Raw genomic sequence first — 17,333 nt, 5'->3', positions numbered from 1 at the left:
ATTCTTAACTCTAGTTTGGTAAAATAGCTCCCTCTACTGGACTTTAGTACAATTTACAGACACACAAGATTCTTTCTTCAGCCCTTTATTTCTTCCACTGATCCCCTCCCAGAGATACAGCGTGAAACAGGCCCTTTTGGCCCTTCGAGCTGTGCTGCCCAGCAACCCACTGATATAACCCTAGCCTCATTACAGGACAATCTACAATGACAAATTAACTTACCAACCGGTACGTCTTTGGACTGTGGGAGGAAACTGGAGTACCTGGAGGAAGCCCACGCTCACAAGGGAAAGACGTACAGATTGTCTTACAGAGGATGCCAGAAACTCCGATGCCCCAAGCTAACTGTACCCTACTGTGACACCCCAAATGTACTTCTGGATGTACTCGCGACAAATAAAGCTAATCTTTAATCTTATACAGCCAAGCACTCATTGCAACACCATCAGCTGGTCAGATGAAACAAAAATGGGTTCATTCGGGTTTCTGATACAGAAATACATACAATAGTATTGCTGGGAATCTCTGCCCTGTGACCATCAAAGTGGAGAAGCGGGGTAGTGAGTGCCTTGCGACCCCAGTGTAAGTGACAAGGGGAACACACGCCACCCTAATGACCTAGCTGCACACCCTGGCAAGCACACCCTGTTCGGTGTGGGTCTGCCATATCCACACTGGCCTCATCAGTCAAAGTCCAAAGTAAGGTTATTATCAATGTATATACAAGTCGCCATATACAAACCTGAGATTCATTTTCTTGCAGACATACTCATTAAATCCATAATGGAATAATAACCACAATAGAATCGATAAAAGACAGCACCAACTTGGGCGTTCGGCCTGTGTGCAACCAGTCAGTTCAGATCCACAAAACTGGACGAGAAGCAACATATCCTAAATCCTCAGGGGCCACCGAAAAAGACTAGCTCCTGTCTCAAATACATGGTGTGCCCTAAACATCTTATTATCAGTCTGGGTATGTTCATTCCACATCTGGGCTAATTTGGGTTCCCACCCCCCCCCCCAGGAAGTTAGGATCTCGATCTGAAACGTCGACTGTTCGTTTCCTTCCACAGATGCTGCCTGACCTGCTGAGTTCTTCCAGCGGTTTATTTTTTGATTCAGATTCATCCGTAGTCTATCATGCATCTCATTTTTTTTAAGAATGCGCTGGATTTGACAAACCATTGATGCAATCAGGAAGAAGCTGTCAGCTCCTTTGTTAGGAATTTGAAGAGATTAGGTACGTCACCGAAGACAGCAAATTTTTATAGATGGGCAACACTCTGAGAGGTTGCATCACCAACTGGTACGGAGGCTCCAGAGCACAGAATCAAAAGAGGTTGCAGAGGGTAGACACAGCCAGATTGATCACGGACACAACCCTCCCCATCATCGAGGGCATCATCAAAGAGCTTCTGCCTCAAGCAAGCGGCATCCATCATTAAGGACACTCACTGTTCACTGCATGCCCTCTTCTCATTACTGCCATTGGGGAAGAGGTACAGGAGTCTGAAAACCCACTCTCAACTATTCCGGAACAGTTTCTTACCCTCTGCTATCAGATTTAGAAAGATGAATCCATGAACAATACCTCACTCCATTTGTTTTGTACTATCACTCTACCGCCCATTGCACCATCTCTGGCAGTGTTCAGGGCTTCCTTCATCATGTCAGTAGCTTCTTCTTGATTTTCACTATCAACCATGCAAGTTCTGGGTGGAGACTCAGGAATACAATCGCAGTCAGATGTAGAGGGATTCTTCATTGCTTTTTCCACAATAAATTTCTTTTGTAGGGATGGTTAGCCCGGAGCCAAACCCCCAAACCTGGAGGACCGATGGACAACTCTAAGTCTGTCCTCTACCCTTTGACCCTACCAAGAGCTAAAGCATAAAGCCCTGACTCCACCCAACACAGCTCTCTGGGTCACTGAACATGCAAGCCTCCAAACCACAACAAGGTAGTGGTCCTCTTGGAGGTGTTTTACACAAAATATTTCTGTAATTTACAGTAATTTCATACCTTTGCATTGTACTGCTGCAGCAAAACAACAAATTTCATGATATACAAGACAGTGATAATTATTCTGATCCTGAATTATCTTCCCTCTTAAATGTGCTATCAATTATCATCATGTGCCACGTCACATGACATGGGCCATAATGATCTTTGACCTTGATTGTTCTTGGCAAATTTTTCTACAGAAGTGGTTTGCCATTGTCTTCTTCTGGGCAGTAACTTTACAAGACGGGTGACCCCAGCCATTATCAATACTCTTCAGAGATTGTCTGCCTGGTGTCAGTGGCTGCATAACCAGGACTTGTGATGTGCACCAGCTACTCGTACTGTACCTTGCCCAAGGGTGGCTGCAGGCTAGCGGAGGGAAGGAGTTCCCCCACCACTCCATGTGCCCACCTAAGAGTCTCTTAAATGTCTCTTAAAGAAGCTTCTTCAACATCCCTGCTTTGTGCATGGTTAGGATTTAACCACTGGTGAGTTGTCCTGGTTCACTGGTCTTTGTGCATGTTTGGAGCTGCACACATCCAAACCAGGGGAAAGAAATCGATCACGCGACACTTAATAAAACAGTGCAGAAAGAGAGCAGAAACAGTGAGGTAGCTTTCATTGGTTCATGTATCATTCAGAAATCTGACGGCAGAGGGGAGGGCCCTTTTCCTTCAGACCATGAGACACAGGAGCAGAATTAGACCATTCAGCCTATCGAATCTACTTTGTCAACCAATTAATATTAATAATAATAAATATTTTATTGATCCCCAGTGGGAAAGTCCTTCATTACAGCAGTAACATTTGAAAAAAAAACACTTAGAAGTGTGCAGAATTAACTAATAATAATGTACACAATAATAATTTACCAATAATTTGTAATAATGTATAATAATAATAATAGTCATACAACAAAGCCTTCCACCTCCTTTGGTGGAGACATATCTCCACCCCACCACCCAATAAACAGTGTTATCAATAAAGAGCTTAAATCAAATATTTGCAAGGTACTTCCATTGTTTCCTTCTTGGTGCACGGTTATGAATCACTGAGAAAAGGATTAACGATTGTTAATATGTTCTGTAAGTTGATATGCAAAGTACAAAAAAACAAAGAGCTGCTCACGTGACATAGAGTGACATTGGCAGGATGGAGCTCATGATGATTACGTATCCCCAGAAGGCCAGAAAACCCTGATATCCAGGACCGTAATTTTTCAGTTTAGTGTCAAGATAGGGAGCTTTCTTGCCAACTTTCACTTCCCAGACAGCAGATCCAACAGCAAGGAGAAAGCATATGCCACCCAGGATAAGGAGGACCTGGAATATTAAACAAATAAAATTTGAAGGCACAGTGGACTGCAGATACAAGAAGTACTGCAGATGCTGGATATCTAGCGCAATCTGGCTAACACGAGAGGGCACAGTTGTAAGGTGCTTGGAAGCAGGTACAGAGGAGATGTCAGGGATAAGTTTTTACTCAGGGGGTGTTGAGTGCGTGGGATGGGCTGCCGGTGACGGTGGTGGAGGCGGATATGATAGGGTCTTTTAAGAGACTCCTGGATAGATACGTGGAGCTTAGAAAAATAGAGGGCCATGGGTAACCCTACGTAATTTCTAAAGTAAGTACATGTTCGGCACAGCATTGTGGGCTGAAGGGCCAGTATTGTGCTGTAGGTTTTCTGTGTTTCTAATCTGCATACACAACGTGCTGGAGGAGCTCAGCAGGTCGGGCAGCATTTATCAATGGGAATAAACAGTCGACGTTTCGGGCTAAAACTCTTCATCAGGACTTACCAGGCATACCAGGTCCTGATGAAGGGTCTCGGCCCAAAATATCGACCGTTTGTTCCTGTCCATAGACACTGCCTGACCTGCTGAGTTGCTCCAGCACATTGTGTGTGCAGATTGCAGATGCTGCCATCTGGCACAATATGAAAAAGGGTGGAGAACTCAGGGGGTCCAGCAGTACCTGATGGAAGGAAATGCACAGTTGACATGCCAGGTCAAGACCTTTCATGTCCAGATAAGGAGCCTTCACCCAAAACATTTTAAAGTTCAATGTAAATTGATTATCAAAGTACATACACACTTAGTGGCTACTTTGAGGTATACCTGTTCATTAATGCAAATGCCCAATCAGCCAATCAAGTGGCAGCAACTCATTGCATAAAAGCATGCAGACATGGTCAAAAGGTTCAGTTGTGGTTCAGACTAAATATCAGAATGGGGAAAAAATGTGATCTAAGTGACTTTGACCATGGGGAGATTGTTGGTCCAGATAGGGTGGTTTGAGCAGGCTCTCCTGAACCAGTGTAGATAATTTCACTCACCTCAACTCTGAACTGATTCCATAACCTATGAGCTCACTTTCAAAGACTCTACAACTCATGTTCTCAATGTTATTCATTATCTATTTATTTATTTATTTATTATTAATTATTATTTGTTCTTCTTTTTGTATTTGTAGCGTTTGCCATCTTTTCCATTTTGGTTGTTTGGCCATCATTGCGTGTAGGTTTTAATTGATTCTATTGTATTTCTTTGTACTAACTGTAAATGCACCCACAAAAATATCTCAGGGTTGTATTTGGTGACATATTTGTACTTTGATAATTAATTTACTTAGCACGTTGAACCCCGATTCAAAACTGCAAGATAGGAAACTCACGGTCGAGGAAAGGTAATGGGGTTAATTTTAAGTCTGTCTAGTCCAAGATTAGTGATTGACGCGTTAGATCTAATACGTTGGGATTGTGGATGTTGAAGATTATAAAACCTGTAAAACACCAACCAACAACACCACATGGTTCATGAGAAGCTCAACTCTGGTTTTCTTCAAGGTGTATCTCCCGCTGTTCTTCATTATTTTTGTATCCACTCCTGAAGGTTAAATTATATGGAAAATAATGAGAAAGTTACATTTCTTACTAGTACATCTGAATTGCTGGCTTTGCCGCTTCAAACCCACTTGTTCTGATGCGTAAGCTACAGCAGAAGCGGTGGATGCAAGATTCATTCCAGCATTTCTCTTTGGAGGAATGGGATGATGAGAGGTGACTTCGTAGAGGAGTATAAGATGATAAGAGGCATAGATAGAGTGGATAGCCAGATACACTTTCCTGGGGGGAAATGGCTAATATGAGTGGACATAACTTTAAGGTGATTAGAGTAAGTATAGGGGATGTTGGAGACAAGTTTTTTTTTTAAACACAGAGGGTTTGCGGGGGTGTGGAACGTCCTGCCAAAAGTGCTGGTAGAGGCAGATACATTCGGGCCATTTAAGAGACTCCTAGAGAGGCACATGGATGATAGAAATATGAAGGTCTCTGTGGGAGGGAAGGGTTAGATTGATCTTAGAATGGGTTAAGAGGTCAGCACAACATTGTGGGCTGAAGGGTTTGTGCTATGCTGTACTGTTCTTTGTTCTATTACGAGGAGCTTGGATAAGAACATGACTGGGAGTGGTACGAGATGTTATAGAACAAGCATGTGTTGATGGGATTAGGCAGAATAAGAGTTCATCACAGACTAGATGGGCTGTAGGACCTGTTTCTGTGCTGTAGTGTTTTTGACTCGCTGACTCTACTTCCTGGAAACTGCAACAGTCCAAGCCAGGCTACCACTCTCCCCACACCCCACGAGTGGTCCAGTAGAATTACTTAGTGACTAACTCTGCAATAGAATCGAGTTCTCTCAACATCATTTCTATCGAAACCAAGTTAGCAATAAACAGGGGAGAACAAGATATAAAGGATATTCCTGACACAGGAGAGGGCAATTTGGTCCATCAAGGTCATGCCAGAGCCCAACAGAACAATTCTATCACTCCTTTCTCCCTTCTAATTTCCCCACTGACTCACGGCTGTCCTTCTCCCACAAGCCCATGAACTCCTCTCTCATTCTTTTGTCACTTGCCCTGCCACAAAGTAACTTCCAGGGCAACACACAGAAAATGCTGGAGGATCTTAGCATGTCAGGCGGTGTCCATGCAGAGGGAAAAAAAAAATCAACATTTTGGGCTGAGACTGTCCACTGTCTTGATGAAGGGCCTTGGCCTGAAATCTCAACTGCTTATTCCCCTCCATACTGTCGGTGCAGGGTGGTGGGGTGGAGATACGTCTCTACCAAAGGAGGTGTAAAAGGTGCTCCTTCCCTCCACTAGCCTGCAGGTCACCCTTGGATAAGACGCAGCACCTGCTGAGCCCCCCGATCAGGGTCATGTGACTCCCTGGGAGCAGGTGGTGGATGGTCGTATGAGCAGCTGATGCATGTCACAAGTCCTGGTTCTGTGACCACTGAAATCAGGCAGACAACCTCCGAAGAGTATAGTTATCGGGTGGGGCCTCCCGTCTTTTAAAGACACTGCCCAGAAGAAGACAATGGCAAACCACTTCTGTAGAAAAATTTGCCAAGGACAATCATAGTCATGGAAAGACCATGATCGCCTACGTCATACCACACGGCGCATAGTGAACGAACAAACTCTAGATGCTGCCTGACCTGCCGAGTTCCTTTGGAATTTTGTGTGTGTGTGTGTGTGTGTGTGTGTGTGTGTGTGTGTGTGTGTGCGTCGCTCTGGATTTCCAGCATCTGCAGAATCTCTTGTGTTTAAGGTAATTTATAATTCATAATTAACATACCACAACACCTGGGTGATGTGCACACACCATCATAAATACCATCCCCGTCTATCAAGTCCAATACACCTCAATGAAGTGTGCCTTGATACAAATCATTAACCTATTTCCCCCGGGATCAATGAAGTATGACCATGACCATGACTATGACTATGACTATGACTAAATCGTCTCCATTTTCCCTCCCAACACACGCACACACCTATTTACAAATAGACAGGTTCTCTGTCGCTATTACACTCTATTTTGCATTGTCATTGTTTCACCTCGCTCTACCTCAGTGCACTGGGTAATGAATTGATTTGTATGAACAGTGTGCAAGAAAAACTTTTCACTGTACTTGTGACAGTAATAGACCAATACCACTTCCGAGACAATTACAACACAGACGCTTACCTGCAAATATAACCACCCCATAGCACTTTTCTGTATTTCGTACCCTGCAGCCTCGCAGTAATATCCTCTCATTGTCGAGTGAATACTCCTTGTTCTGCCAGTACAGAGTGCCTGTGAATGAGTGCAGGTCACAGTTCGGCTTTTCACAGACTATTCTTCCTGTGAAACAAAATACGTTTATTAAAAGGCTTGCATCACCTTAGACTCCGCCATGGACAGTCCCAAGCCCGGCTGCGAAAGGAGGAGGGTTGGGCACGGGGCTAGTGACCCCGAGCTACAGAAATGCCAACAGAAGCTCCAAAGATCTCACCCCTGGGAGAGAAAAGATCTTTGAAGATGGGTTACACCTGGAAACTACATGAAAGACTGGCCCAGGAGAGAGAACTCTGGCGAGGTGCTGTTGGCAGCCTAAGCCCTAGTACGGATGATGATCTTGGCAAACAAGCCACTATGCCCCAAAAACATTGCCCCTTGTAGGACAGATCAAGTAAATAGTTGAGTGAGTAGTAAATTTTGCTTTGTTTATACACCAGCACAATTTGAACTCACCCTTCGTTCAACTTAAAGGTTATTGCCATTCAACCATATACATGTATACTGCAAAACGAAACAACATTTCTCTAAACCAGGGTGGACAACACAGTACATATAACATATTAAGTAAAATTACCACAAGTAAATTAACAGACAATGAAATATATTCCAGAAGATTGACATTTAGCATAAGTTCAAAGAACATTTATTATCAAAGTATGCATACATTGGTCAGGTCACTTGTTTGAGTTCTACTAGTACCACGTAACCCAGTACTACCTGTTGCATGGTCGGGTGACAATAGACAATGAACAATAGGTGCAGCAGTACGGTATTCAGCCCTTCGAGCCAGCACCACCATTCACTGTGATCATGGCTGATCATCCACAATCAGTATCCAGTTCCTGCCTTATCCCCATATCCCTTCACTCCGCTATCTTTAAGAGCTCTATCTAACTCTTTCTTGAAAGCATCCAGAGAATTGGATATTTCAACATATGACAGTCCCGCCATCCCAGGAATTAACCTTGTGAACCTGAGATTACTAGAGATCAATCTTGTAAAATTCCACAGATTCCAGGACAGTTGCTTCATGATTTGAAGTGATCAATTGTAAAACCACTTTCTAAGAAAGGAATGAACAAGGACAAGGAATAAGAGAGCAGTTAGCCCTTTCAAAATAGTCATAGTTTATTGTTAAGGAAATGGTAAGGTGATACTTAGAAATGAATAATAGAATTGGAAAGAGTTGGCAACAATTTTTATCACTGCCCAAAATCTTATACTGGAAAACAGTCTAGTCAGTTTGGATTGGCAACAACATCTCCTCCACAATCTCTATCAGCACAAGGCTGTGTGCTTAGCCCCTTGCTCTACTCAAGGACTGTGAGGCTAAGCACAGCTGCAATGCCATATTCAGCCCTAGCCTGTATCAATTTGGAATGTGGGGGGACACTGGGCACCCAGAGGAAACCCACACCCTCATAGGTAGAACATACAATGTCCTTATAGACAATGGCTGGAATGAATCTCCAATCACTGCCACTGTGAAGCATTACAGAGGTCAGGTCACTGGTCTGAGTGCTACTGGTACCATGTAACCCAGTACTACCTGTCGCATGGTCAGGTGGTCGGCGACTAAACCGGCTCCCCCACCAGGCTCGCCTGGTGAGGAGGGTGGCTAGACACCCTGCAGGACGAAAAACAAGACCTGTCAAAGGGCGGATAAACCCTCTTGTAGCAGTAAACGGCCATCCAGCAAAGACGTGCCGTGAAGCGCGGAAAGGGCATCCCTTGCATCAAAGCTTGGTCTGGCCATTCACTGCCACAGAACTTCCCCCAGCCGTCTTGGACCCTACCGTGCTGCTGGATCCAGGAGGGGATGTCAAGATGGTGGGTCTGGACTTGTGCAACCCCCTACTCACCTAAAATCCACTCACGCACATGCTGTTCCTTCCTGAAGAGTGGGGTACCACCCCACTAACTGACTGAAAGGAACCATCATCATCCTATGGAATGGATAGCCAGAGATGCATATATTATACAACCTTGAGATTCATCTACTTACAGGCAGCCACAAAATAAAGAACGCATTAAAAAAAGACTAACAAACATCCAATATGCAGACAGAAAAAAAGCAAATTGTTCAAACAATAAAAGCAAGCAAATAACATTCAGAACTGGAGTTTTACAAAAAGAGAGTCCACAGACACGAAGCCAGGCATCTTTGCAGCTGGAGCAAACTACAGCCTCAGTTCAATTCAGCACAGAGCCAAACAAACGTCACAGAATAGCAAGCGGAAACAGCCCATCCCTTGCCTCCAGTCCCTGACCTTTTCAATCTGGCTCAGCACTCAGCTACTGAAGGTGCATTCACATTACATAGTCAAAAGCAAACAGTATAACACTGCTGGCAATTGATAAGTGATAAGACCCGGGTGGTGGCAGGGAGCTCAATAGTCCTGTAGTAATCCTTTATTGATTATAAATCACGTCAAGGTGCAAATCTATAATGTACATATGTATAGCTAGAGTGCCTAAGACATTTGCACAGTACTATAGCAATTTTATGTATTGCAATGTACTGCTGCCACAAAACAAAAATGAAATTTCATGACATATGTGGGTGATGATAAACCTGATTCTGATATGGGTCTCTGTTGTGGACTGAGAGTGGGAAGGGGACAGTGTGTGCTTAGCCCCTTGCTCTACTCAAGTACTGTGAGGCGAAGCACAGCTGCAATGCCATATTCAGCCCTAGCCTGTACCAATTTGGAATGTGGGGGGGACACTGGGCACCCAGAGGAAACCCACACCCTCATAGGTAGAACATACAATGTCCTTATAGACAATGGTTGGAATGAATCTCCAATCACTGCCGCAGCCAATCATGGCTGGGAAAAGGGGAAGGGAGAGGGGAGGGAGTGGGAAGCTCCAGAGGGACATTCTGTAATGATCAATAAACCAGTTGTTTGGAATCAAATGACCTTGCCTGCTGTCTCAGGGCTGGGTGTGTCTACACCCGTGCCACCAACTTTCCTCACCCCAACCTTTCTCTGCCACCTGTCCCATTCCCCTCCCATGGTGCTCCACCCTCGCTATTTCCAACATCCTTTGCTCCTGCCAGATTTACAAATTCACTCTCCATTTCACATTGACAAATACAGTTTGTATTTTACAATTTTTTTACAAATACAAATTCCGCCTCCTTCTTCTGCTACCCATTGTTTTCAGGACTATAACATCAATGCTTCCCCTCCCCCGCCCCTTTGTCTTTCAAATTATTGGTCTTTCAACTGAAGCTACAAGCATTCTTCAAATCCTTCCCCATCTTTCATTCTTCAGCCCCGACAAAGGGTTCCGGCCCAAAACGTAGACTCACCGTTTCTGACTGATGCTGCCCAACCTGCTGAGTTCATCCAGCGTACTGAAAGTGTTGCTTTGATCTTTTACAGCATCTGCAGATTATTTTGTGTTTCCGACAAATACAATACTGTGCAAAAGTCTTAGGCACCCCAGTTATATAAAGTATATGTGGTTAAGATTTTTGCACAATACTGTAAACTCATTAAAATCATTCCCCTAATTTACAAATGTCTGATTTGAGTTTTTGCTATGTCACTATTGACACTTTGAGGTGAGGTACATATCTTCAATTAATTAAGCCATTTCATGGATAGGACTGTGCTGTACCAAAATTTGCACAACATATTTCAGCCAGCATTGTTGATTTATAAAATTTTGCATCATGAAACATTTTCCAGGAATGTACCCTACTTGTAAATAAAGAAATGTCCGTAATTCAATTAAAACAGAAGAGGCAATCTCACTTGCCTATTCCAGGAATGTTGGGGATATTTAAATCCATGGGACCATGGTAAAAAGCCAAGGACTTTGACATTTCTCAACGCAAGGACTTTGCCCCATGACTCGAGGTGTCGCTGAGCCAATTATATCTCAATTTTCAATTGTGCATCCACTTCTCGCAGTTTATAAAACATCACTGGAATTCTCTGGAACACGCCAAACCACCCAGGTGTCTGGAACAACAGCTCCCACCTTGTCTCCCCAGGCAATCCCCCTCCATCGTCTCATGTATTCAACTTCCATCTTTTATCTCCCACTCCGGTGATGTTAGACCTAGGGGCACTGTTCCCTTCAAGCTTTGTGGGCGCACAGTAACTAAAATGCTCCCACGCACATCGCCTCTTTTGTAGCCCAGCTGGAACTGGACGCAGTTAGAAAGCGCTTACGAAACGTGAAAGATTTTCTTTGCTGTACTGTGTTTTATTATACCCTTCAATTAATAAATAAAATCAAAAATATATGTTTCAATTTTCATTCTAAATATTCATAGTATGCATAATACAAACATTTAAAGCGCCACACAGCTTTCAGGCCATGTAAATATTTCCCGCTCGGAGTAGTGGTTGGTCTGTGCAGCTGTGAAAAAAATTAGAAGGAACATTGTGCAAGGGTCTGACCTCTAGAGCTGGGATTCCACCCAAGAAGAACTGAGTTTGAGATTGTATCCCTAAAATGGAGCAGGAATCTGTAGCACCCACTTTCCATGCTTTCTTTGTCTGGCAGTAACTCGACTCATCCCATTCCTCGGATCTTTCCCCATACCCCTGCAATTTTATTCCTTCAAGTAGATGGGGGGGCACGATAGCACAGCGTTTATTGCAGCGCCATCTGTAATAGGGTTCAATTCCTATCGCTGTCTGTAAGGAGTTTGTATTCGTGATCAAGTGAGTTCCCTTTAGGTGCTCCGATTTCCTCCCACTTTCCAAAGACATACCGGTGAGGCTGTCGGTATGCTGTATTGGCACCAGAACTGTGGTGAAACTTGTGGCCTGCCCAGTACAATCCTCACTGATTTGATTTGACATAAACAACCCAATTCACTGTGTTTCAATATGTATTTGTCAAATAAAGCCAATATTTTGAAAAATTAATAATAAATATGTAATTTTTTTCAAAACACCAGGACTGAATCACCTTTCCCTTCCCCTTCCCAGGGTTCCAATTCCAAGTCACCTTTATGTGTTTCCAAGAGTTACCCTTTGATCTCTTGCCTTGCCACTTCCAATCACTGACCTCTGGTTCCAAACGTATCCACCAATGAAAACTGCTTCTCATCATTCAGGTGACAACCATGACACTAGCATTTAACACACAGATGTTGTGCCAATGTTCTAACCCATGCCAAGATCAATCTAACCCTTCCCTCCCACATGGCCCTCCATTTTTATATCACCCATGTGCCGATCTAGGAGTTTCTTAAATGCCTCTAATATATCTGTCGCTATGCCACCCCTGGTACCATGCATCCACTACCCTCTGTGTAAAAAAGAACCTACCTCTGATATTCCCCCCTCTACATCTTCTTGCAATCTCTTTAAAATTATGTCCCCGGTGTATTGCTATCACGTTGGTCGTCACTGTGAGGAAAATACCGTTGTTTATCACAGAAGATAAATGGGGTGGCATGGTAGCAGTTAGCGTAATGCTATTACAGTACCAGCGACCCGGGGTCTATTCCCGCCACTGTCTGTAAGCAGCATGTATGTTGTCCCTGTGACCATGTGGGTGTACTCCAGGTGCTCTGGTTTCCTCCCACATTTCAAAGAGGAATGGGTTAGTAGTTAATTAGTCACATGGGTGTAATTGGTCACATGGGTGTAATTGGTCACATGGGCATAATTGGCCACATGGACAAAATTGGCCACATGGGATAATTGGGCAACGCGGGCTCATTGTGCCTGAAGGTCCTCTTACGGGTGTATCTAGAGTTTCATAAGGCAGGGTCACACACTGGGAACATAGATGCGGAGGTGGTAGCTTCTAGACTGTAGTCAGCATGCTTTCTCTTGGTTCATGTGGGCTTCTGGTGGACAGAGAGGCTTTTCATACTTCTCTATAGCTAAGAGATCAACCCCCAGTTCATCCCCATTACTGGAATCTGATGGAAGACATCAAGCTGAAACATCTACAACTCCTTTCGCCACCAAGTATGATAGTGAATTCCATGGAATTCCTCAAGCAGTCTGTTTTTCTTCCCCATGCTCTTGCCTAGTTATTCAGCCCTGTTACTGGGATTTGTGGAACAAAAAAAAATGGTCCCACAAAATGTTCCTCTTCAGGACAAACACAATTCCCATAGAGATGCCATCCAGGTCATTACCCATCCCAAAAGAATGTTCTAAGTTCAAAGTTTAAAGTATATTTATTATCGAAGTCCTTATATATGCCACCATATACAATCTTGAGATTTATTTTCTTGCAGGCATTCACAGCAGATACAAAGAAATACGATAGAATCAATGAAAGACCGTACCCAGCAAGATGGAAAAGCAAGCAATGTGCAAAGGACAAGAAACTGAGCAAATACAAAAATAATAATAATAATAATAAATACATAAGTAAATAATATCAAGAACATGAGAGGAAGAGTCCTTGAAATTGAGACCATAGGTTATAGAACAAGTTCAGTGTTGGGGTGAATGAGTTTGAGAGAAGTTGAATTGAATGAAGTTACGAGAAGTTGGTGAAGTTGCACTGAGTGAAGTTTAGAGAAGCTGAGTGAAGTCGAGTGAAGTCGAGTGAAGTCGAGTGAAGTCGGTGAAGTCGGTGAAGTCGCTGAAGTCGGTGAAGTCGGTGAAGTCGGCGAAGTTGCATTGAGTGGAGTTGCACTGAGTGAAGTTTAGAGGAGTTGAGTAAAGAGAGAAGCTGAGTGAAGTTGAGTGAATTTGCAATTATTATCAGCACTCACCATCAAACTCTGCTAACTGGTCCAAGGTATTCAGTTTAGAGTGTGTGACACTCAGTGCCTGTCTGTACTTCAGGTTAGTTTCACTGTAAGGAAAGGCAATACCACTCATAAATCAGGTTGCACAGGAGACTGCAGATCCAAAGCGCTGACTGTTTATTCCCCACTATAGATGCTCCTTGACTTGTTGAGGTCTGCCAGTATTTTGTGTGTGTTGCTCTGGATTTTCAGCATCTGCAGAATCTCTTACTTCCAACATTTAAAACTTAAGTGACAAAGTGAGTTATTTGGTATGAAACATCCTTGAATTCAACCACAATGGTGCAAATCGACTTAAGTTAGTTCCCCTCTGCGCCTTGTGGCAAATTGAGTGGTAAACTTGCTGTTTTTTTAGCATTTGTCTGTCTGTTTTTTTTATAAGGCCGAGTTACTAGCTTAACACTTGACCCTGTGCAGATGGAAAGCGTACAAGGAACCAGCCGGAATCTAACCGGGGACAACTCATCTCAAAGTCCAGTGTGGGTGCCACTACACCACCAGCCAGCAAATTGACTTAAGCAGCCTGGTAAAAACAAGAGATTTGGCCAATGCTGGAAATCTTGAGCAAAATACCCAAAGTGCTGGAGGAGCTCAATAGATCAGGGAAAAGAAAGGGCAACCTTTCGTGCCGAGACCCTTCATCATGAATTTCAAGGGTTTCAGGTTTCAGTTAACATTATCAGGCTTTATGAAATAGTGGGAGAAATGTTTTATCTTCTTCAGGCCTTACAAGAGGTGAGATTTGAGCCAACCTAGTTAAATTGGCCTCTACTTTGAAATCAATGATCTCAAACAAAGTTGCCCACAAAGTTCTGGCGATCTGTGGGCAAGGATGCCAATCCAGACATCTACTTCCCACAGGTATGAAAACAGAAAATGTTGAAAACACTCAGGTCAGGCCACCTCTCAAAGTTCAATGTAAATTTATTATCAAAGTGCATACATAGAGTCAGAGTCATAGAAAGTTACAGCACAGAAACAGGCCCTTCATCACATTCAGTCCACGCTGAAGCATTTAAACTGCCTACCTACACGGCGACCATAGACCACCAGACCCCTACCATCCATGTACCTATCCAAACTTCTCTTACATGTTGAAATCGAGCTCGCACGCACCACTTGTGCTGGCAGCTCGTTCCACATTCTCACGACCCTCTGGGTGAAGAAGCTTCCCCTCATATTTCCCTTAACTTTTCACCTTTCACCCTTAACCCATGTCCTCTAGTTGAAGCCCCACCCAACCTCAGTGGAAAAAGCCTGTTTGCATATGTTACCATATGCAAACTTAAGATCCATTTTCTTGCATGTATTTACAAGAAAAAAAACAGAAATAGGATAGAATTTACAAAAAAGCTATACATAAACAAAGACTGACAATCAATATGCAGAAGACAAGCCTTGCAAATCAAAAATAATGAAACTGATACTTATCTAACTCAAAGGTTTAAAGTACATTTATTATCAAAGTGCGTATGCAGTATACAACTCTGACGTGCTTCTTCCCCAGACAGCCACAAAACAATGAAAACGATGGAAGCTGTTCAGACAAAAACATCAACCCCCACCCCCGCACACAAAACAGTAAAAAATAAATTGCCTAAATAGCAACAAAAAAAGGAGTGACCAGAAACCAGAAACACATCATAACATGAACTACAGAGTCCAATCCACTAACCAGAATGAAACATCTTAAACCAATCTACCGCATCTAAACAGCAGATGTTCTGACAAGACCCCTAAATCGGTGTTACTGTCAATAAAATTGAACAGAAATACATGGAGCACAATTTAATCAAAATGCAATCAGCATATCCAAAGGGCTTACCCATCAATTTCAGTCGTTTCAACATAACACAGGCTGTTTGGCTCAGAGGTAGACAGCAAGAAGAGATCTGCCTAGGAGAACCACAATAACATCAATCACTTTGAGATACCTAAACTCTTTATATGCAACGAATAAAGAATATACAGTATATTACTGAAAAATAACTCACTGGAACAAACTCATCCTTCTTCAGACACACCAAATTTCCTACTTGGATTTCTTTCCATTTTGTAAGCTTGAAGCTATGAAAATAGGAAAAGAAACTTGCATTTCATAGCATGTTCCCTGACAGTGAATCCCACAGCCCTCTAGAGCCAATCAATCCTACTGGGGTATGGATGTAATTGTGAGCAGGCAGTCAAATACCATACACAAACAGCAATCATATTGGGTGCAAAATGACTGATTATTAATTATGTGTCTACAGGCATCTATGTTGAAGTTAGGTTCAGCAGACAGTGAATCTTTGCAAGAAGGCTTCTGCAGATCCAATCATTCATCATCATAATGTGCCATGTTATATAACGTGAGTGATCATGGTCCATGACCATAATTGTCTTTGGCAAATTCTACACAAGTGGTTTGCCATTGCCTACTTCTGGGCAGTGTCTTTACAAGATGGGTGACCCCAGCCGTTAACAATACTCTTCAGAGATTGCCTACCTGACGTCAGTGGTTGCATAACCAGGACTTGTGATATGCACCAGCTGCTCATACACCCATCCTGCACCCATGGCTGGGGGGAGGGGGGCTAAATAGGTGCAACACTTGCCCAAGAGTGACCTGCAGGCTAGCGGAGGCAAGGAGCACCTTCCACCTCCTTTGCTAGAGATGCATCTCCACCCACCACCCATATACAAACAATAAATATTTATTTTAATAATTCTATTTTTTCAAATTTCAGTCCTAAGACTGTAAGAATTACCCCCTTCATTCTACTTTCAGCATATATATGGATCAGTAGGTTAATTGGTCACATGGGCGTTATTTGGGCAGCATGGGCTCGTTGGGCCGAAGAGCCTGTTGCCGTGCAGGATCACTAAATAAAAATAAATAAAAGTAAATTGCAAAGAATGAACTTTATTTGTCACATGTAGATCTAAACATTGTGAAATGTGTCACCTGCGTTAACGACCAACACAATCAGAGATGTGCTGGGGACAGCCCGCAACTTCTGCGAGTGTCACCACACTCCGCGTGCCAACATAGCGTGTCCGCGACTTACTAACCCGAACCCGTACGGTACGCCTTTGGAATGTGAGAGCAAACTGGAGTGCGTAAAGAAAACCCACAGGGTCATGGGGAGAACCCATGGGAATGCCACAAAACAACAAATTTCACAACATATGCCAGTGATATTAAACCTGATTCTGAATCATTCATAGGAAAAGATAATTATTTCTTACCCAAAGCTGCTACCTGTGCAGAGATTAGTATCTGTGTTGATATCCATTAATCTGTGCAATGCTTTACAGCTTACCTCTGGCCCACAAGAACATCACATGGTCTGTTGTTGATCTCCCGGTCACTCTTATGGCGTGCCTAGCAACACAAAGCTAAAATATCATCCATGCTATTTGTTACAGTTTTCTGCTGTAAAGTTAACGAAAATTCACTG

The 17,333-nt window shown here is 43.2% G+C and overlaps 1 protein-coding gene across 3 annotated transcripts in view; it reads right to left on the bottom strand.

Moving 5' to 3' along the window:
- Positions 1-17,333, bottom strand: part of LOC134337314 (phospholipid-transporting ATPase IC-like) — a 159,964-nt gene that overhangs the window by 58,197 nt on the left and 84,434 nt on the right. For all 3 annotated transcript variants that reach the window (XM_063032223.1, XM_063032221.1, XM_063032222.1), the window contains 7 exons: positions 17,196-17,257; positions 15,885-15,957; positions 15,716-15,786; positions 13,855-13,937; positions 7,047-7,205; positions 4,805-4,893; positions 3,137-3,330 (listed from right to left, as the gene is read on the bottom strand). In XM_063032223.1, the coding sequence (XP_062888293.1) occupies positions 3,137-3,330; positions 4,805-4,893; positions 7,047-7,205; positions 13,855-13,937; positions 15,716-15,786; positions 15,885-15,957; positions 17,196-17,257 (731 nt within the window). The remainder of the gene's footprint in view (positions 1-3,136; positions 3,331-4,804; positions 4,894-7,046; positions 7,206-13,854; positions 13,938-15,715; positions 15,787-15,884; positions 15,958-17,195; positions 17,258-17,333) is intronic.

Source organism: Mobula hypostoma, chromosome 24, assembly GCF_963921235.1.
Source record: "Mobula hypostoma chromosome 24, sMobHyp1.1, whole genome shotgun sequence".
Taxonomy (NCBI): domain Eukaryota; kingdom Metazoa; phylum Chordata; class Chondrichthyes; order Myliobatiformes; family Myliobatidae; genus Mobula; species Mobula hypostoma.
Note: the sequence above shows the minus strand (reverse complement) of the source record. Positions and strands in the feature narration are given on the sequence as shown.